At 42.7% G+C, this 22,872-nt stretch overlaps 1 protein-coding gene across 1 annotated transcript in view; it reads left to right on the forward strand.

Moving 5' to 3' along the window:
* Window positions 1-301: 301 nt before the first annotated feature.
* Window positions 302-22,872, forward strand: part of STOM (stomatin) — a 30,500-nt gene continuing 7,929 nt past the window's right edge. The window contains exons 1-6 of the mRNA XM_060100948.1: window positions 302-444; window positions 14,014-14,117; window positions 15,289-15,361; window positions 16,390-16,472; window positions 20,758-20,961; window positions 21,938-22,072. Of these exons, the coding sequence (XP_059956931.1) occupies window positions 384-444; window positions 14,014-14,117; window positions 15,289-15,361; window positions 16,390-16,472; window positions 20,758-20,961; window positions 21,938-22,072 (660 nt within the window). The 5' untranslated portion in view covers window positions 302-383. The remainder of the gene's footprint in view (window positions 445-14,013; window positions 14,118-15,288; window positions 15,362-16,389; window positions 16,473-20,757; window positions 20,962-21,937; window positions 22,073-22,872) is intronic.

A 22,872-nucleotide genomic window follows, 5' to 3' on the forward strand; every position in this document is an offset into this window, starting at 1 on the left:
GCCATCCTCTCTACCCCCTCCCCAGTCTCTTCAGCCGCAATTCCCAGCCCTGTGGCCTCCGCCCCTCCCTTCCGGCACCGCCCCACCCTTCCGGTGCTGCCCCTGGCCCGGACCCCCGCCTCAGGGGTCGCTCGCCCCTTGGCCACGCCCCTCAGCCCTTGGATAGCGGGAAGCTCCCCAGAAGCTGCCGCGCGGGAGGGGAGGGCGGCGGAGGGTGGGGGCGTGTCCTCCTCGGTCCTGGGCGTCGATTGGCCGGGCCGCGGGCAGTGGGCGGGACTGCTGGCTGAGTCTCGGGCTCCTGGGTCGCCTCCGGGCATTCCTCGCCGCTCCCGCTCCGGCCCTGGCGACTGCGACCTGAGAGTAGCGACTCCGGTTCGGGCATCATGTCTGACAAGCGGCCATCAGCGGAAGCCCAAGCCCGGCGGCTCCCCGACTCCTTCATGGGTGAGCCCTGTGCCCCTGACGAGGCCCTTGGGGTCAACCGCCGCCCCTTAACCTTCTCCTCGAGAACGAGCCTTAGCCCAAAGGTCCTAGGAAGGTCTCGGATGTTTCTTAGTCGAGCAACCGCTGCTCAAAACCGCGGTTTCCCCACTTGTACGCTGAGAATGACGAGCCCTACTTCGCGGGCTGGGGGTCAGGTTTAGGGATGTTAGGGTGCTGAGTGCAAGGCCAGTGCCCGGCACACTATGGACACTATGGGCGTAACAGAGGGCGCGTCTCCAGTGCCCACAGCCAAAGCAGGGCTCGCATTATCCAGCGGCTGCCAGATGCCAGGCCCTGTGCCAGCGCTTTCCGCTCATTATCTCGTGGCATGCACGCGGACGAGGACGTGCCTGAGTGACTGGCGGCCAGCGAGTGGTGGAGCCGGTCCCAGACCTGCACGCCACACCCGGGAGCCTGCGTCTTCGCCCCACTCCCCCCTTCCTTCCCCCCGCCATCGGAGGCCAGCTCCTTTACCCAAACCTCGCCCACCCCCAGAGTGCGCCGCCGTCCTCCCGAACTAGAAGGAACTCCTACCCCCCACCCCTGCCAATTTCCTATTAAGCCGCAAGACCGACCTGTGTAGTTTCGCCACATGTTCCCGACACATTTGCGGAAGAAAGAAGGAAGTCTCTTGTTAGCATCCTTCCTGTATCTCTTTCCAGCTTCACTTTCTGCCCCATTCTGCCCCCTCCACTTCACTTCCTTTGTTCTAGAAACCTCGCCTTCCGGACTTTTGTCCCTCACAAGGAACTGTAAGTTCCCCACCCTACCAGGGCCTTCCCAGTCTTGAAGGCAGAAATTGTGTGAGTGACTCAATTTGTTGCCCTGTGACTAGTACCCTTGAGAGGGCTATCACCTAGAACCTTTATTGGCTATCCTTGCGGGGGAGGAGGAATTCATAAAGAGAAGCAATAAACCACTTGGGAGTACTGGTTGCCTCCCCGGGGCTCTTAGTGATCCAAAGGAATTATTTCTAAGGATGGAATTTCAGACAGAATGACATAGTGAAAGAAGTTTAGGGGACTGGGTGGGCTTTTCCATCACCCAACAAAGAACACTATACTGGACTCATTTATTCTGATTATTTGTAATGCCAGCCTTGTCCACCGATCCCATGTGTCCCCATTTCCTTTCCCCAGCAATCTTTGTCTTTAGTTCCTCCCCAGGAACATCAAAAGAATTACAGAAATCTTAATTCCTCTTTTCTGTACCTTGGACAGTTATTTTCCCAAATCAGGAGTGTGACAGAGAGGATGTACTTGAAGAAACTGATACTCAGAGAAATTAAATTACTTTAAAGACACACAGTTTATAAGTAATGGAGTCATATTTGAAGTCTGGGTTTAACTGATTCTAAAACCTGCCCGTATAAATTGTGCGGTCTGCCTCTTTGATAGTCAGTCGTCTCTTCCTAGAAAGGAAGGTAGGCAGGATCCTTTCATCTGTACCCTGATGTCCTGGTGGGAAACTAAAGGACTGTGAGGACAATGTTAGAAGTTTGGTGAAACTGCAGTGGGAAATCTGTAGAAGTTCTTTGGGAATAAACATGATCTTTGTACTTAATGTTAGTTGTCTTTCATGGTCACAGAACAGCTTTCACTCCTAAAGTCTTTTTGTTGGTTCTACACTACTTTTTAGACAGAAGTCTTTTAAAAATCTATTGAAAACTGTGCACCCTTTCCTCTGAAAATCATATATACAAACAAAATTTTGCTTGGTCACTGTCACCTTTTTTTTTTTAAATTAATTTATTTATTTTTGGCTGTGTTGGGTCTTTGTTGCTGCGCATGGGCTTTCTCTAGTTGCGGCAAGCGGGGGCTACTCTTCATTGCAGTGCGTGGGCTTCTCATTGCAGTGGCTTCTCTTGTTGCGGAGCACGGGCTCGTGGCATGCGGGCTCAGTAGTTGTGGCTTGCAGGCTCTAGAGCTCAGACTCAGTAGTTGTGGCTCACTGGCTTAGCTGCTCCGCGGCATGTGGGATCTTCCTGGACCAGGACTCGAACCCATGTCCCCTGCATTGGCAGGCAGATTCTTAACCACTGTGCCACCAGGGAAGTCCCGCTGTCACCTTTTTAAAAATATACGCCTTAGAGACCTGACACTGGTAGGAAAGCCACTACTAGAATTTATTAAATAGAATTTATCGAGTGCTTGCCATATGCCAAATACAGCCTAAATGCTTTGAAAGCATTATCGAATGCAATCCTCTAGCAGCTCCACAAGGAGTGTCATTATCTACCACTTTACAGCAAGAAAACGGAGGCTCAGAGTGGAAAAATCACCCACACCTGTGAACGAGGTTCAAACTTGGGCTGATTTTCCAAATCATTTTACCTATCCTAGAGCTGCTTCCAAATTGCATACCCAAAAGGAGGAACTTGTCAAACATCAGTACTTCACTGAAGGTGAGAGACAGTAAATAAAGCCCAAAGGAACCCGGCTTCAATCAAGACCTCCTGGCTAGACAGCTCCGGAAGACTGCTTCTGAGAGAAGCAGTGGACTATCAAAGCCCAAACTGTCCCTTTATGATTTTGCTGATAATTAGTCTTAGGAACATAAATATGACCAAACCTAGGGCAAGACTAGTTTTTCTTAAAGCCAGTGCATTCGCTTTCTAATGAAATAATGCAGATGGATTGCAAAGAAATGTGTGGTTATAATTAAGAGCCATGTCAACAGAATAAATCCCTTTGGAAGAACGCCTGAAATTAAGCAGAATAAAGGGACTGATTTGTTTATTTCAGTTGTTACAGCTGACCAGATTGGGGAGAACTTTGTAACTTATTTATTTATTTATTTTTAATTTATTTATTTATTTTTGCTGCGTTGGGTCTTCGTTTCTGTGCGAGGGCTTCCCCTAGTTGTGGCAAGCGGGGACCACTCTTCATCGCGGTGCGCAGGCCTCTCACTATCGCGGCCTCTCCTGTTGCGGAGCACAAGCTCCAGACGCGCAGGCTCAGTAGTTGTGGCTCACGGGCCCAGTTGCTCCGCGGCACGCGGGATCCCCCCAGACCAGGGCTCGAACCTGTGTCCCCTGCATTGGCAGGCAGACCCTCAACCATTGCACCACCAGGGAAGCCCTGTAACTTATTTAATAATCAATCTGAGTTAAACCATCAATGGTCATAGATTAACTCAAATAACAACCAAGTCTACAAAAGTTGGCATTTATATAATTTTTTTATAATTAAATAGGTCATTGGTTCCACCTGATGGTGTAACTTGTACACTGTAAAAGACAGAGTCACTGATCACCTGGTCAGCTTTGAAGAAAAAAGTTTTTAATGTTGATAAAGTGATAAAGATTGGATTCAAAGTCTGTTTTTTAAGAAGATGTGGAAAAACATTTTCCTGAAAATTACTGTAACCAGAAAAAATGAGCACCTCTCCGCTGTGTCTGCCTGGCATCTTGTGCCTACCTCTGTCATAATGTTTATTGCACAGTATTATAAATATCAATTATAATCACCTTTGTTAGACCAGGAGAGCTTCTGAAAGCAGAGATTGTGTCCTTCATCACTGTAGTAAGTTCAGGGTCAAGAGCATAGTAGGTTTGCAAAAATATTTGTTGAAAGAAAAAGGAAGCAGGGAGATAAAGACACCCATAGAGTAGATCAAGTTGTTAAATGTTTGGCTTACGTTGGTAGAGATGTTTTTCTGTTTATAGTTTATTTTTATTAAGTTTATTACAACCCAAACTATTGATTTTAGGGTGTGGACATGTTCCTCGTACAGATAGACTGTCTGGGTTTATATTATCAATAAAGGGATTATAATTGTTATGATAATATACTGTACTTAAGGAATCTCCTCTTACTTAGGGAAGTGTGGAAAGAGCAGTTAGAGGTCACAGTAGAAAGAAGGAAGTGTGTGTCAGTTGCCTGTTGACACACAAATCGTTCCTCCATTCTTTTTGAACCTTTGTCTATACTCTGACCCTCTATACTCTAGATTAGCCTTGAAGATACGAGCAATAATGTGTCTGTCCTAAAATATCAGACAATGAAAATTAGATACCAGCCTTACCTAGTTGTGGATGTGCACTGATGGTAGGATGGTATAGGATAGCGAAATGAGAGTGGACTCTCCAATTTGAAGATCTGAATTGAGACCTCAGTAGCATCACTTACTACCTGCGTCACTTTGGGAAGTCTCAATCTCTAGAGTCAATTCCTCGTCTTCATGTTGGGCTTAATCTTACTGTGGTATCTAGCTCCCAAGGTTTTAAGTATCAAATGAGAAAATTTATATGAATGTACTTTTGAAACTTTAAAGTGTAAATTATTAAGATATTATTTAATGGGGAAAACAAAGAATAAAAAAGTTAACAATGACTATTCGGGAAGCCTAGTAATTATACAGGAAATTAAAATTTATGCACAAAAAGTTGTATAAAAGTCGGTCCAGGAAACTTTAGGACTCCAACTCACCTCCCCAAATGTGGTCTGTTTCTCCTCCAGAGACAGAGTCCCCAAGCAGGTGGTTAGTCGATATTTTCTCTATGGTGTGCAAGTCCCAGAAGGCGATTCACTTAATACAAAGTTTATTCCTATAAACTGTATCAGTAATGACCTTAAGGTTCTGATAATAATAATGGCTACTGTTTATTGAATGCTTCCTAAGTGTCAAGCATTTTACGTATTTTCTCCTCTAAGATAATGACTGTTCTCGTCCCTCATTTTACTAATGAGAAAATTTAGTGGTAGAATGGAAATCTGACACCAAAACTCCAAGCTCTTAGCCACTGTTTAGCTACTCAGCCTCAGTTGAATTGGAAACCTCATGATCTAGTTTCCTTATGCTTCTGTTTCCCATTATTTAATGAAAATGATGCTGCCCTCCACAGACTTTTATGAGAAGAACTTATAGTTACTTTTAAGATATCCAAGTAAAAGAGCTGGAAAAAAAAAAAACTGAAGAAGTAGGGGAGGTTTTGTTTTGTTTAGTATATTTCAGGCCTAGTCTAAATTTAATTAACTTAATAACATTATGAAATTGTTTTTCTCTCCAGTTTTTCTGAACATAACTATTTTTATCTTTCCAAACATGGGTCATATTCAGCCCATCCTTCTATCTTCCTGAATTCTCTCACCTCACAGGTGAAAAGGGCTGATTTTAAAAAGAGAAAAGGAAAGAAAACATTTGGGAAAAGCATTATGACCACTGCTTTGGGACAGAGGACGATGATTCTGAACTGTATTCTTTTTTTTTTTTTTTTTTTTTTAAGTAACAATGGTTTATAAGTTTCATGAATACAACATTGTATTTCTATTTCTATCTACCTACCATACAGCATGCTCACCACCAAAAATTGATGAACTGTATTCTGGGATCCTGTATGCAGACATGTAATTTCCATTTATCTTCTGTAATACTCAGCCTTTTCTTCCCCTCCCCAGAAAACAGCAGAATCTGGGAATTCCCTGGTGGTCCAGTGGTTGGGACTCTGCGCTCTCACTGCCGAGGGCCCCGGTTCAATCCCTGGTCAGGGAACTAGGATCCCACAAGCCACATGGCACGGCCAAAAACAAAACAAAACAAACAAACAAAAACCAGCAGAATCACTCAATTCATTCAACAGCTATTTACTTAACAAATGTTGTTCAAGCACCTGCTCTGCACTGGGTGTCTTCCATGATAGCTCACTTACTCTTCACACTGACCCTTGAGGGGGTACTCTTATTAGCCCTCTTCTTAGATGGTTAGAGTGAAGCACAGAGAGCTAAGACACTTGCCAAAGATCACACAGCTAATAAGTGGCAGAGCCAACTCTGAAGCCTTATGCTATACTACTTTAACAAGACCAAAATCTCATGAAGAAGACACTGAATAAGATAATTACAAGTATGATAAGTAGCATTTAGAGAGGGTGAACTGCTATAGGTTAGGAGAGGGGACCCTATTAAAGACTCAGGGGTTCAAATTTAAAATTATTGATGATAGTCTCACCTATTTTTTCCTCCTGTTTTTTTGTTTGTTTGTTTGTTTTTTGTGGTACGCGGGCCTCTCACTGTTGTGGCCTCTCCCGTTGCGGGGCACAGGCTCCGGATGCGCAGGCTCAGCGGCCATGGCTCACGGGCCTAGCCGCTCCACGGCATGTGGGATCTTCCCGGACCGGGGCACGAGCCAGGGTCCCCTGCATCGGCAGGCGGACTCTCAACCACTGCACCACCAGGGAAGCCCTTTCCTCCTGTTTTATGGCTAGACATATTTGAATGAAGGAAAGCTACAGAAAATCCTCAGGATGTTTGGGAAATAAAATATTTATATTTATTTAATTTCCTGATTCTTCTTTTTAAAAAATTTATTTATTTATTTATTTATTTATTTATTTATTTATTTATTTATGGCCTCATTGGGTCTTCGTTGCTGCATGTGAGCTTTCTCTAGTTGTGGCGAGCGGGGGCTGCTCTTTGTTGCAGTGCACAGGCTTCTCATTGCGGTGGCTTCTCTTGTTGCAGAGCACAGGCTCTAGGCGCGTGGGCTTCAGTAGTTGTGGCACGCTGGCTCAGCAGTTGTGGCTCGCAGTCTTAGTGGCTCTGCAGCATATGGGATCTTCCCAGACCAGGGTTCAAACCTGTGTCCCCTGCATTGGCAGGTGGATTCTTAACCACTGTGCCAGCAGGGAAGCCCTCCTGATTCTTCTTGAGCTAAGCACAGCATTCCCTTTATTTCAACTTTTATTGACAATCTTTCTTAAAAGGACTAGTCCATTTCCTCTCCTTACTATCTCATGGTAAACACATTTTGAGTTTTGTAATTCAGGTCACATAATGCTTCATCAGTACTAGTTCTTTTAGTCTAGTTATCTACAGGTTTATAATAGGGTGGAAAAGTTACGGTCTTCAGTCATGGTTCTTAACTTGATACCATCTGGCCTGTAGCCACTCCAGTCCAGAGCATAATTTCTTCCCTAGAGGTTTAAGGATAAGGGCATTCAAAGAACTATAAACCATGACTAATTGAAATAGTCTTTTGAAAGATGGGTTATAGTGTGTGCTTGTTTGCTTTCAAAGCCTCTGCCCAATGAACTGCAAGTTTCAGTTGCCAAGTAAACAGCATCATTTTTTCAACATCTGTCTATTGACACCCTACTATGTGCTAAACTCTGCTTTTCTCCCCTCTACCTGTTTGAATCTTTCTCTCTACAGGATGCTGCCTTCACTTTTGTTGTCTCTCTTCTCTTAACTCCTTTTTTCCATTTCTCTTATTTGCCTTTTCTTCTATCGTTTCCTTCCCTTCTCTTTCTCCTAAAATCCCAGTCATTTGAAAAACTCAGTTATAGTAAAATTTGATTAATTGAAGATGTATTTATATTCAAATAAAATATTTTATCTGCCCTTTTGCCTGTTTCTGCCTTCAATTCTTATTTATCAGGTCTTTAAAGACCTTGTTTCAAAACAATTAAAGGGAAGAGAAACTAGGAATCTGGGAACTGTACCCTTACTTGAAATGCCAGAAGAAAGATCAGATGTCTTCTTTAACTCACAATGTCCTCCTCCTCAAATAGATGACTATATGACATAGAACTGGAATGAGTCGGATGGCCTGTAGACCAAATCTGGCCGACTGCTTGCTTTGTATGCCGCACAAGCTAAGAATAGTTTTTATTATATTTATACATTTTTTTTAAAAAGAGGAAGATTTGAAACTTATACGGAACTCAGATTTTACTGTTCATAAATTACGTTTTCCTGGAACACCGCTGTGTTCATTAATATATGTATAGTCTGTGACTGCTTTTGCAGAGTATTCAGTGGTTGAGACCGACTTTTTGGCCTGTAAAGCCTTAAGTGTTTATTCTGTGGCCCTTTACAGGAAAAGGTTACCACACCTTGACATGGAATCTCCAATGAGGAGTAGTTGTGGCCAAAAAGAACACTTGTATGCTGAATATATATGCTTTTAAGAAAAACTCAAAAAATGCCAAGACATTTCGTTTCGACCTACTATTGCCCCTTAAAAGTTGCTATTAGAACCAGATAACGTGTTTTTGAGACTAAATTCCTAGCCATGCTATCTTTCCCCACCCAAACAACACCGTTTTTGGCAATTTACAACATGAAGCATTTCGCCTGTATACTGAGCAAGAGGAAGGAAAAGATTGTGCTTTAAATGCTGGTATTTCTATAATTCTTTGGCTTACCTTTTCTTTCTGTGTGTAGTAATGTGTATGACTCAGTCAGATTTTCACATACTGCGTGAAGGTATGTTTCTGGTCTTTGCTTGAAGAAGAAATCTCTTATCTTTTGAACTTTAGAATAGAGTCCCAATGGTAAATGGAATTTATTATTTCACATGATTTCTAGTAGTGCCAAATTCAATCAACCTTAAAGGAAATCGGCTGATATGGGATCATTAACAATGTGCAGTACTCTGAAATTATGCCTGTTATAATCTTGAAAAGAGTATTTTACTGCTTGTCTGGAAGCCAACCCAACAAAAATTACTGTACAACTTGGTTTTGTTTTTTCCATTTGTTTCATGGTTTTGTTTTGTTTTCTTTTGTCTCTTCCCAGAAATTCTTTTGCTTTAGTACTTTGGGACTCTGGAAGGAATATTTTACACCTAATTTACAGATTTTTGTAAATATGAGAAATAATGTATATATGGAGTTAGCTTGTGGCTGACGTGTGATAGGCATTTAATAAATGGTTATTATTAGTGTTAATAAAATGTACCTCCAGAATAAGAGAGATATAAGAATTGTGTAATTTCATCTTTTCAGCAAAATTAGTTTACACAATAAGGATGTATGGAAACTTTGCTAAAAGTATATTCAAAGCAACAGAGTTTCTAATTGAGAAAACTGGACACAACCTAAATGTTCATCATATGGAACGATAGAATATTATTCAACCTTTACTAATAAAGAGTATTTCCTGACATGAAAAGGTGTCCACAATATAGGGCGGAAAACAGATTTAAAATTATTATGCATACCATTATTTCATTTTTGAAAAAAAGGACACACATATATTGTGTGTCCAATAGCAAAGCAGAAAATAACCACCATCCAGAGATATAAAAGTGTAGATCATTTTTCTTCCTCTATTCTAAACTATAATTTTAAATGTTATAGTGACAGTATTTTGCTTTTAAAATAAGAAAAAAAAGTAATATTTTTAAAAATTTACATGAGTTTCCTGGAGGTAAGCCCAATTTGAATGCTCAATTAAAAATGTTAATGTATAGGCTTATATCCATTTTCAATACCGTGCTTTGGTTAAAATTTTATTCTACCACAGTTTTCAGGAAAGAGTTTGGTAGTAAAAGAAAAAAAAATACTCTAAACCATGGCAAAGTAGTATTTACAACCAAGTATCATGGGATCCCTAATCTTTAAGATTGTTCCTACCCAGCAAATACCAACAAGTATATCAACCAAAATGTCTCAGAAATACCTATTGTTCATTACTTGTCTTTTACCTCATAAAGGTAGGAGGGAGGATTCAGTCCTCAGGGTAATGAGTGGGAATCTTGAAGGAAATGAATTTCATAAAATTTGGGGGAGTAACTGGGAATTTCTTTTCCGCTTTGGACTGTAGTGACCTAAATGACTAAGGGTTTGTTTACAGCCTGGTGGAGTTTAAGCCTCACCTCTCTGAGGAATGTGATTTATGCACCTTTTTAAGCTATAACCAGGTGGGGAAGAGTTTCAAGGGTTGAGAATGGGATAGTTTCATTTTACAGGCACTAGGATATTATGAAATAGCACCCCTTTCTCTAGTGTGTGTGCTCGGATTATTTCTAGCTAAGCATTTGAAAAGTGAAAGACCAAGCCCAGTTTTCAGAAAATCCGCTTAATTTCTTCTTCCTCTTGATTTGCATTCAAATCCCGTATACTCATCTGGGGTTTTCAAGAACATAATGGACATTGAGCACAAAAAACCTGGGCTGTACTTTCCGGTTTGTCCTTATGTAGATAATAATTCAGTAACTTAATAATTTGATTCATTAATCAGCTGCTTGAAGGTCTTTGAATGTCCAGGCCTAGCCTGGCAGGAGGGAGGCACAAAGTGAGGGAAAAATTAAGTAGTTTCAGAGGCTTTTATCAAGAAGGGTAAAAGCCACCTATTTTCCATTTTTCATCATGGAAATTGAACACTTGAGTGAAATAGGAGAATGACAGAAAACTGTCATCTGTGTTTACTGAGCACTGCCTCAGTCCTGCAAGGCCAGTCTGATTATTTCAAGTAAAGACACAAAGGTTCAGAGAGGTAAAGATCGCACAACTAAGAAGTCACAGAAAGTTGAAACTTAAACATTCCCTATTCTCAGGAAATTCATCTAATAAGGGATATAAATGCACAAGAAATTACATATCCAGTTGGAAAGCTGGCTAAGTATTTTATATACTCTCTCTGCAAGACACTGTGCTAGACATTGAGAATATAAAAATAAAAAAGAAACATCCCTGCCCTCAGGGAGTTTATCATCTATTACTCTTCAGGACACAGAGCTTTGCCTGGAATATGGGAGACTTGGGGCAGTATTTTAGAAAGCACCAAATGCTGTCAGATAAGTATTTGTGGCCCATCTCTTCCTTGTTTGGAATTCCTTTCATTTTGGAAAACTAGACCTGAGTCTGGCAATGAGCCTTGAGACTGTCTCTTGCTATAAATAGGCACAGCTGGAATTAAGGGGGCTTCCTCTGTAAGAATATCAGATTTCACTCTTGGAACTCCTACCATGCTTTCCCAGCTTGGATTCTGTTTTGAGGAAGTGCTCCAAACACAACAACTTCTTTAATACGGATTTTTTTTTTTTCTAATTCAGAGGCAAAGGGTCAAAGAGTGAATTGATTTAGAACATGGGCTTTGGAGTGAGATGACCTATGTTTGAATCCCAAGTCCTCCATTTTGTGACCTTGGGAAAGATGTTGCTTCAGTTACTTCATTTGTACAGTGGAATTAAAAACACCTAACTTCCCAGAGCTTTGTAAGGAGTAAATAAGATACGTGTCTAAAGTAATTTATTACAGTGCATGAAGTATAACAAACTGTCTAAAAAGGCTGCTGTGATTCATATCCGTTATGACAGCACCTGATAGGGCTTCTTCACCTGTGGAGAAGTGGCCTTGCTTGGAATATTCTCTCACTGAACATGTCTGTACCCCTCAAAATGATAACTCAGAAGCCTCCAGGATTAACTTAGTTCACTTTTACTTCAGTACGCATTAGGATGTTAACCTGACACTATGACACAGGATTGGAAAACTACAAAGTCGTGTATAACCAAAGTACTCACGTGTATTTCTGGTTTTTCATCTTATGTTTTAGAGCACTTGACCTGGAAACCCACGTGTGTCTCTTCTTCGTGCTCCCAGCCGTCACTCTGCTTCTTTCTTGGCCTCCTATTTATTCAAAGCCCCGTCTCGCTGCTGTCTTCGCCCCTCCTTCTGATCTGAGTAGTAACCCACGCCTGGCCTAGCTCTTTCCCTCTGACCACCTCCCTCCCTCCCATCATTAAAACAGCTCCTGGAAAGACAGCAGACGCCTTCTGTGGTTGATAAGAAAAGCGATCTATCCCTCGGCCTATTCAGTCCCTCTGTCCCCCACAGAAAGGAAAACCAAACTAAAAACGAGGAAGCATCGGACACAGTGGGAAACACAACTTAGGAAGGGAAGGCAGTTTCCCAGGATGACAGTGAAAGGCGATCAGAGGGATGGTTGCTGCACCAGGACCATGAATAGGTCCAGACACGACTCAAAGACTCTTCTTTGGAAGGTGAAATTGGTAGAATACCTGAGCCTGCTGAAAGGAGGTGTAGACAATTGATGAAAGGTTTGGGGTTGAATCAATAAGTACATTGAAAACTAAGCAAAGGGAAAAAAAAACAGACATTGACTCCAGAAAAAAAAACAAGTTGTACAGGAAAAGAAAACGAATTATGATTCACTACGTGGCTTAGCTCTGAATGGCATTTGCATATTCATGAAATATAAAATTTGATATTGATCTAACCAAAATTATGATGCAATTCAAAGGATGGGTATATTTATGTGTGGGGGAGGGGTAGAAAGTCAACAGATAAAGCTCAAAACTGAAAAAACAACAAATAACAAAAGCAGTGTGTTATTTAGAAACGGGGGTTATTTTTATTTATTTATTTTTTTTGCGGTACGCGGGCCTCTCACTGTTGTGGCCTCTCCCGTTGCGGAGCACAGGCTCCGGACGCGCGGGCTCAGCCTCACGGGCCCAGCCGCTCCACGGCATGTGGGATCTTCCCGGACCAGGGCACGAACCCGTGTCCCCTGCATCGGCAGGCGGACTCTCAACTGCTGCACCACCAGGGAAGCCCAACAGGGGGATTAAATACCACAATACTCAGCCGAAAGAGCGGTTGCCTTGAGTAGAAGAAATTGGAAGAGGTGAGCAGGGGACCGCCCTCTTGTACTCGTGGAACTATTTGACTTTTTTAACTTTATGCAAGTTTAACTGATAAAAAATTAAAACTAAAACAGAAAAAGCACTAATGCATAGCAACAGGCTAAAAAAGAAGGTGAAAGAACAATATCTAGAGGGGAGAAACATAGGTGACAAATTTTATTTATTTACTTCGAAAAATGTGCATGCACATAGAAGGAGTTTGGAAGAATATTTATCATCTCTGAATTGAATGATTTTTCCCTTATACTTTCCTAAATTTGTTTGCAGTGGGGCATGTATTATCTTTGTGATCAGACAAAAGCTATTTCAGGGAATTCCGTGGCAGTTCAGTGGTTAGGACTCCGCGCTTTCACTGCCAAGGGTGCGGGTTCAATCCCTGGTCGGGACACTAAGATCCCACAAGCCTCATGGCGCAGCCAAAAAAAAAAAAAAAGAAGGAAAAAAACTATTTCGTGTTACAGACAAGGGAAACTATTAGAAATGTGAGAGGGAAACTATGTACAAGGATGTTCATTATAGCATTGTTCATAATAGTAAGAAATCAGAACCAATATGGATGATACATTGTGCATATACCCAGTGAGATATTTTACAGGTGTCCTTTTTAAAAAGAGGACCTAAATGAGCTTATATGCGTGTATCATATGATTTTCACCTTTAATTGTGCTGTACCCTCGGCTTAAATTCACTTTGCCCTCCTTCCCCATTTCATTGGTATTTTCCTTAACCATTACATCCTGCAAGAAGCCCCTCTGACAACCATCACCATTGCCTACCCACCCCATCCCACCCTACTTTCACCTCCATCCCAACAGTGTGGTGTGAGTTACCCCTATTCTGTGTTTTCAAAATATGCTGAACGGACACTATATCTGCACTTAGTATTATAATGATCTGTTTGTCTCTCTTGCCCACTAAACTTTAACCTTCTTGGTAGTTGGGATTGGGTCTTACTTTTATCACTTCACTGCATAATAAAAATTAGGGAAAGTAGCACCTGCACTTCAAGGTTTTTATGAGGATTCGATGGGGAAAATACCTGTAAACAGCTGGTGTTCAGTGAATAGCAAGGATGAAGATGATGGGGGACCCATGCTAAGAACAGTGATAAGAGCTGTATGTTTTTGGTTTTCACAGATAGCCCCAGTGCAGGCCTGGGACCTTGTGGATGGATTTTGGTGGCTGTATCATTCCTGTTCACAGTTTTAACTTTCCCGTTGTCAGTATGGATGTGCATAAAGGTAAAGAATATTTCATCAACATCTGGAAAGGGGTCAACTCCTAAGTACATAAACCCACTGTGTGTGTGTGTTTGTGTGTGTAAGAGAGACAGAGAGAGACCATACTGGCCTATAATTCTTTTTTTTTTTTTTTTTTTTTTTTTTTTTTTTTTTTTTTTTCAGTATGCAGGCCTCTCACTGCTGTGGCCTCCCCCACTGCGGAGCACAGGCTCCGGACGCGCAGGCCCAGCGGCCATGGCTCACGGGCCCAGCCGCTCCGCGGCATATGGGATCCTCCCAGACCGGGGCACGAACCCGTATCCCCTGCATCGGCAGGCGGACTCTCAACCACTGCGCCACCAGGGAGGCCCTGGCCTATAATTCTTAACTCTAGTCATCAATTATAATGGAATCTTAAGACTTCTTTTCAGCCACTGCCCAGTCAGTCCCCCCTGACGATTAAAGTAGGGATCACCATCTAAAATTTTCTGGAGTCAGGGATGTGGGATGGTCCTGTGAGAACAAGTCCTCCAGAGTCAGGATGCTGAGGTGTGACTGCTGGTGCCATTATTTACTGTGTGACCTTTGCCGTGTATAATGTGAGGAAATAGCAACACCTGCCTTATAGGGCTGTCGTGAGGATTAAATGAATTACGTACTTATCACAACACCTGGCACGTGTTAGTAATACATTCATAACGTTAATAATGTCTATAAAGTTATTAATACTGTGATAAATGACTATCATTTTCATATTCCTAAAAAGAGAAAATACGCTCTAAGAATTTTCAGATTATGTTACTATTATAATTTAAGGAATCAGGAGACAAACTATGAGGACTTTAGCGCGTTTTTTCCTGTATTGACAGTGCATGAGTAACTGAATAATAATGTTAGCAGCTGGGGAGTGAGGGTGTGGGTTTGCTTCTGTATACTCTTCCTTACTTTCCAGATTTTATACAGTGAGTATCTATTGCTTTTATAATCCATAATGAAAGTAAATAACTTTGGGTGATTTTGGCAAGGCTAATTAAATATTAACCATGTTACCTATAGCTATTATCTGGATTATAGAGAAGAAAAGAAAATAGAGGCATCTCACTTGTTGAGAGCAGAAATATATATTTTAAAAGCTATGCATATAAATACTTGTACTCCTCATGTTAAATTATTATTTGTGCTTTTAATCTAGATCATAAAAGAATATGAAAGAGCCATCATCTTTAGACTGGGTCGCATCTTACAAGGAGGCGCCAAAGGACCTGGTCAGTACTAGGATTCTGAACTGTTTGCCTGGAGAACGAGATTCGTCCTTTTACTGATGTGATTTCACTTATGAGGGTCTCTGTTGACTCAGTAGAGAGCTCTCATAGCAGAAGCTGTGCAACAATAGCAGTGCAGCCTACCAGAAATTACCCTTTCCTTCCTGCCTCTCCCCTCCCTTTCCTACTTGAGTTGATAAGTTTATCTTAGGCCAAGAATAGCCACAGCTATCGAAATTTGAGCGTGAGAATTCCTACTGAAATAAATGCTTTCAGTCATTATTTTTGGCAAACTTCGATTAAGCTCCCACTGAGTTCCAGGCTCTGGGAATTCAAGGGAGAGGAAAACACAGCCCCTACCCTCAAGGATCTTACTGCCTGGAGGTGGGACACCAACAAGGAAACAGGTAGTTACAATCCCACATGATAAGTATTATGGTCAAACAGTCACAGATGGCTGTGGAAACCCAGAGGAGTGACGACACCAACTAGTAGATGCTTTCTGGAGGTGACATCTTGGCAGGAAAGGGTGTGAGGCAGGGGAGAGGTGTTCCCAGCACAGAATATGGGCAGAGCAATGCAGAGGAGGGCATTGTAGGCTCAGGGAACTGCAGGCGGCCCAGCCCAGCCAGAGTGCAGGACCGGAGGAGAGGGGAGTGGCTGAAGAGGTAAGCGGGGTCAAGGTCGTGCAGGACCTTGTACGGCTTGTTCAGGGGTTTGTGTTGGTTCACAGGAGAGAACGTAGAAGGAGTAGAAAGATGACTTGGGAAGTGATTGCGCTGGTCTAAGGGAAAACAAATGGGCGACAGTACAGTGAAGCAAGGAGCTGCAATCCACAGGTCTTGTGGGGACAGTTAGATGTGGGAAGAAAGCAGCGGGAGTCGAGGATGACATTCCTGGCTTCTGGCTCATTCACTGAGATGAACTGCTTTCTTTCGGTTTATCAGGTTGATTCTGTTAGAACTGAATGGTGCGGTGAGCTGGTCAGGCGCTGGTGTCTCTCTCTAATCTCGTGTATGTCTCTGTTGCAGGTTTGTTTTTTATTCTGCCGTGCACTGACAGCTTCATCAAAGTGGACATGAGAACTATTTCGTTTGATATTCCTCCTCAGGAGGTAAGGTTGTCTTTTGCTGTGAGTAACTGAGCTATCACCGGGGAAGGGGCCTGGCATTGACAGGCAGCGGGGGACAGTAGTCAGAGCACAGCTTTAGAGGCTGTCTGCCCTCACCATTGTCTGGCTGTGTGGCCTTGAGCAAGTTCTCTAACTTCTCTGTGCCTCTGTTTCCTCATCTATAAAATAGAGGTTATAATAACAGGACCTACTTTATACGGTCCTTGTGAGGACTCAATGAGATACTCTATGTAAAGTGCTTAGAGCAGAGGCTGATAGGTAGTAAGTGCTATGAAAGTGCTTGTTGTTACTATTATTACAAAACGTACTGTCATGTTAATGTAAGTATAATATCACTGTCCTCACCGTTGTCATCATTTTTACTACCACACTTCTCCTCTCTGGGTTTCTGATATAATATTCTTCTTACGGTTCTTGACTGTATTCTAAATAAATTGGTTAGAAGCCAAAGAATTAGAAACTGCCCGTTTGGTACTTTAGATAAGCATATAATGTTTTATATTAGTAATTATTTCAGGCTTTTTCAAATTGCTCCACAAATCACCGTTGAAACGCACAGCAGAACCCAGAAAGCAGATGGTTGCAGTGAGACAGAGGAATTCCTCCGAACTACAGTGGTGGAGCCAGGACTCAAAGCCAGCCCTTCGGATTCCCTGTGCAGTACTTTCCCCACAGCTCCACGCTAAGTGCATCCTACATCAGCTCCGTCCTGGCCCTTGACGCAGCGATGGCCATCCTGGCCCTCGTGTCTAAGGAGTTGTAATAACTGTCGCAGATAGAAAGCCTAAAAACGTGATGACGGGAGGAACAGGAGAAAACTGCCAGTGTTTTCTGGCCACAGGCCAGGTACTCAGGAGAGTGGTGGAGCCTTGTCACAAAGTCCAGAAACCAGCTCAGGCACTTCCCTGCTGGCACTGAGCCAAGTAGTTAGGGAGGTCAGACTTCTTAATCCACACATACGAGGTGAAACCAGAAATCATTTTCACCCACAAGAACAAGACTGAGAGCATTGCTGTATTCTCTGCATGGAAGATTGACCCTTAGGAGCCCCATTCAGGGTAGCGGGAAATTCTCCTGGCACTTTCCTCTGTAAACATGGCAGGCGGCTGGCTGGGTCACTGTGAGCTTCTGCCTTCCAGCTGCTTTCTAAACACAGAGCGGATTGGAACTTGGCAAGCAGTTCTTTTTCTGATCCCCTGTGAACTTACTGCAAAGGGAGATAAACACTCTGCCTACAATAATCAGTAGATAGGATGCAACTTTACAAAGCTCCAGCTGTGGCGGAGTCACAGTGGCAAGAACCCATTTAGAAATGATACACATTATGGGGCTTCCCTGGTGGCACAGTGGTTGAGAGTCTGCCTGCCAGTGCAGGGGACGCGAGTTCGAGCCCTGGTCTGGGAGGATCCCACATGTCGCAGAGCGGCTGGGCCCGTGAGCCACAACTGCTGAGCCTGCGCGTCTGGAGCCCATGCTCCGCAACAAGAGAGGCCACGATAGTGAGAAGCCTGCGCACCGTGATGAAGAGTGGCCCCCACTTGCCACAACTGGAGAGGGCCCTCGCACGGAAACGAAGTCTCAACACAGCCAAAATAAATAAATAAATTAATAAACTCCTACCCCCAACATCTTAAAAAAAAAAAAAAAGAAATGATACACATTTTCCCACCACATCATAGGAAAAGATTAATTTTCACACAAGATGGTAATATACTGTGTATCTATTTACAAATCCCCCACTTCTCTTCCAGGTTAGAAGTATTTTTAGGTTACTAAAAAAAAAGGATTACTGCTTTGATGCCTTGCAGAACTTAACTGCTATGTATTATCATTGTTTTTATTATTTTCCACGTACATAGCTCTTTACACTCTCAAAAGGGCTTCGTTTCCAAACATCTTCTTTGACCTTCAGAGAAATTTGCATAGACTTGGGCCGTATTATTAGCCCCATCTCACAAATGAGGAATCGCTAAGTCAGTCTAAAGGCCTTGCTGGGGGTCACCGAGGGAGGTGCTGGCAGAGCTGAAACTAGAGTTGGGGTCTCCTGACTCTCTCACTCCCACTCTTCATCCCTCACTGTGTTCCTGGGACCACGTTTCAGTCCCGTTCATCTCTTGTTTACTGACTACCTGCTGTGTGTCAAGCACTCTGCCAGTGCTAGAGATACAAAGACAAACTGCCCTCAGGAAATTCATAGTCTAACAGAGAAGTGATGATGTAGATAAATCATGTCACTGCAGTGAAGGGGCAAAGGAAAGCGTGTTTAACTCTGCGGAGTGAATCAGGGAAGTTCCGTAGAGAAGAGGACACTTGAGCTGTGTCTTAAATGATGAGTAAGGATGCTCCAGCCTGAAGCCGTGGGGGAGAGAGAAGGGAGGATGTGCAAGCAGAGGGCCATCTGCAGAAAGGCCTGAGGCATGGAACATGGTGCATGTGGGGGCCTGCATGTCATCTAGCATAGAGTGTGTGCAGGAGTGGGGAGGAATGAAGCCAGAGGGCAGATGTCAAAGGGCTTTACACCAAACCAAGGACTTTGCCCTTGAATGTGATAGGAAGCACTGATGCATTGTGTCCTGTTGAGCATTTTTACGTAGCATGCTGTAAATATACTTGCACCTTGACCTCACCCTACAGTTCCGTTCACTTTTTGTTCTAGTAACCCTCTGCTACTTACAGTTCATCAAACCTCGGATCCCCAGTACCTCTGTTCCTTTCACACATTATTCTCTCTGCCCTGAATACCCTTTCACTCTATCCTCAGAAAATGTTTATTTCCTTTTTCAAGACTTAGTTCATGTATCACCTCTGCCACCTAAAACTGTCCATCCTTTGTTCCTTAGAGCTTCCCTTGATTCCTCAACCTCTTTGAAAGTGGGAACCAAGTTTTTTCATACCTTTATCCCTGGAACATAGCACAATGCCTGCTGCTAACTGCTACTAAGTCTCAGTATTTGTTAAGCGATCGAATGAAGGAATGGAATTAATAAGTAAATGAATGTACTTTGTTAAAATTTTATAGACATAGTTAACATTCTGATGCTTTGCTCTCTTAGTCCCTTTGGGCTGCTGTAACAAACCACCATAGACTCCGTAGCTTATAAACAACAGAAGTGTATCGCTCACGGTTCTGGAGGCTGAAAAGTCCGAGATCAAGGCACCAGCAGATTCGGTGTCTGATGAGGGCCTGCTTCCATTGTCTTTTCATTGTGTCCTCACATGGTAGAAGGGGGGAGGGATCTCTCTGGGGCCTCTTTTCTAAGGGCACTAATCCCATTCACGAGGGGTTCACCCTCATGACCTAATCACCTCCCAAAGGCCCACCTCCACACACCAACACATTGGGGATTGGGTTTCAACATGGATTTTGGGGGAACACAAACTTTTTTTTTTTTTTTTTTTGTACAGTCCAGCGGTATCAAGTATATGCACATTGTTGTACAACCAGCACCAACATACACCTCCAGGACTTTGGTCATCTTGCAAAACTGAAACTCTGTACCCATTAAACAATATTAACAATATAAAACAAGAACTCCCCATTCCCTTCCCCCAGCCCCTGGTAACCGCTATTCTACTTTCTGTCTCTATGAGTTTCGCTACTCTAGGCACGTCGTATAACTGGAATCATACATTATTTGTTTTTTTTTTACGACTGGTTTATTTCACTTGTCGTAATGTTTTCACGGTTCATCCATGTCGTAGCACATGTCAGAATCTCCTGCCCTTTTAAGGATGAATAATATTCCATTGTGTATAGACCACATTTTGTTTGTCCATCAGTGGACACTTGGGTTGCTTCCACCTTTTGGTTATTGGGAATAATGGTACCTCTTCAAGTCCCTGCTTTCAATTATTTTGGGTTTGTATCCAGAAGTGAGATTGCTGGATCATATGGTGGTTCTATTTTTTTTTTTTTTTGAGAAATCTCCATACTGTTTTCCACAGTGGCTATATCATTTTACATTCTCACCGGCAGTGTACAAATGTTCTAATTTTCTTACATCCTTGTCAACACTTGTTGTTTTCTGGTTTTTTTTTTCTTACATCTTTATTGGAGTATAATTGCTTAACAATGGTGTGTTAGTTTCTGCTTTATAACATAATGAATCAGTTATACATATACATATGTTTCCAAACATTTAGTCAATAGCACTTACTAAAGACAATCAGCTAGTGTTTTAAGGTGTTCTGTCACATAACATTCCTTATAGTTTTATTAAAGAAAGAGGTGGTTGACAGTTGTAAAATTGCTTCCTTTGTGTTGTAGATCCTCACTAAGGATTCAGTGACAATTAGTGTGGATGGCGTGGTCTACTACCGCGTTCAGAATGCTACCCTGGCTGTGGCGAACATCACCAACGCTGACTCAGCAACCCGTCTTTTGGCACAAACGACTCTGAGGAACGTCCTGGGCACCAAGAACCTTTCCCAGATCCTCTCCGACAGGGAAGAAATTGCACACAACATGCAGGTGAGGAGTGCACCAGTGCTGCAACTCACCAGAAGTTGGAAAATAAAGCAAAGGGTCAATGGATGTTTGAGAACTTTTCATCAAGTCAAGTTGGGGAATCACCGTCCTTTTTTTCTGTGTAGAAAAGTTTTCCCAAACTCGATGGAAGGGGATTTTTTTCACATAATTAGCTCATGGGTTAATAACACTCCGATGTGTGCATTGTTTTTTAATTCCCTCCAGTGTGTTTTTTTTTCCCAGAATTAGTGTTAACCTTTTTCCTCTGCATAATAGTTCAGAGGCTGTTCTGCAAGATAGCGCAGGTGTAGTTAAAGCCGTATTCTGTGCGAGTCCCGTGACTGCCTTTGCAACTCTTAGGCTTTCCAGTCTTGCTTACGTAACATGATGAATCAAACCTGACTTGTTCAAAAAAGATCAAGTACTATAAATCTGAACTGTTATTATGTGTATAGACTTCACTGTGTGTGAAATCTCTGGTCTTACTTGATGCCCACAACAACCATATGAAATAGAATAGAATGATTTCATTCCTACCGTTGTAAAGGGAGGATACTGAAGCACAAAGAAATAACGTGGCTCACACAGAGTCACATTGGCTCAGGAGTCTGCTGGCCACCTGTTTTCATAAGTGAAGTTTTATTGGAATACAGCCACACCCATTGATTAATGTACTACCCGTGGCTGCTTTTGACCTGCAAGGGTAGGGTTAGTTGCAACAGAGACTGAAAATAAACAATCACTATCTGACCCTTTTAGAAAAAGCTTGCCAGCCCACGTTAGCTTATTTGTAACAGAATCAGAATCCACTCCCCAGTAACCCAGCCTCCCACTTCAGCCTCCCTGCCTGCACGGATAACTGATCTCTCTGCAACCCTCCACCAGTGCCTTACCCGCTCCAAATCCCAGTGAACAGAGCTACCTTAGGCCACTGGGCGGAGGCTGAACATTTCTAGCTTGCCTTCTCTCTTCCTAACAGACTACTCTGGATGATGCCACTGATGACTGGGGAATAAAGGTGGAACGTGTGGAAATTAAGGATGTGAAGCTCCCTGTGCAGCTCCAGAGAGCCATGGCTGCTGAAGCAGAGGCATCCCGGGAGGCCCGAGCCAAGGTAACCTATTTTTTTTTTGGAGCCCGTTTGTTTTTCCTGTTGAGTTTTCTTTTTTAATTACACAAAGTAAAATGTGTTTGTTGTAAAAAATAGAAACGATCCTGAAGTAGTGAAGATGAAGGCTCTCCCCGTCACTTTCAATTTCCCCCAGAGGCCAGCACTCTTAACAGCTTCGTGTACATACTTGAAGATTTCCATCTGGGGTTTATTTGTCTAGGTTGTTAGTCTACTGGCTTGTTGGGTTTACAGAAGTGGGATCATACAATACGTACCTGTTCTTCACCTTGCTTTTCTCACTTAACCGTATCTCCTGGGAACAGCAGCACACAGAGCTCTACCTCGTTCTAACTGCGCCTCCCATACTTTTTTCTCCCAGTCCCCTATTAAGGACACATTCACAGTTCTGACTTCAGAGCAGATGGGCAATCTCATCAGTTTGCTTACCATTCCTTCCTTCCTTATTTTTGTTTTCTGTTTCATTCTCTGTCTTTTCCCAGGTTCTTCTTTCTTCTTACTGTTTCCTCTTCCCTTCTCTCCTCTTTTTTTCACTTCTCTTTCTTTGATGTCTGCTTCCCCCCCCCCTCTTTTTTTTAATCATTATCCCTGCCTATGTCTTAACCCTACATGGGTACACGACCCCCATGGGAGGTGCTGAGGGAATATTTGTGAACCTGGAAAAGAGGATCTATTGAGATGATAGTGCATAAGGATACAGGGATGTCTCACCAAACCCAAGGGTAGGAAGTAGAGTCAAGCCTCACCAGAATTGGAGCCAGAGACCAGAAAGCAGCCTCAGGAGA

This window comes from Mesoplodon densirostris, chromosome 6 (assembly GCF_025265405.1).
Source record: "Mesoplodon densirostris isolate mMesDen1 chromosome 6, mMesDen1 primary haplotype, whole genome shotgun sequence".
In the NCBI taxonomy this organism is placed as follows: domain Eukaryota; kingdom Metazoa; phylum Chordata; class Mammalia; order Artiodactyla; family Ziphiidae; genus Mesoplodon; species Mesoplodon densirostris.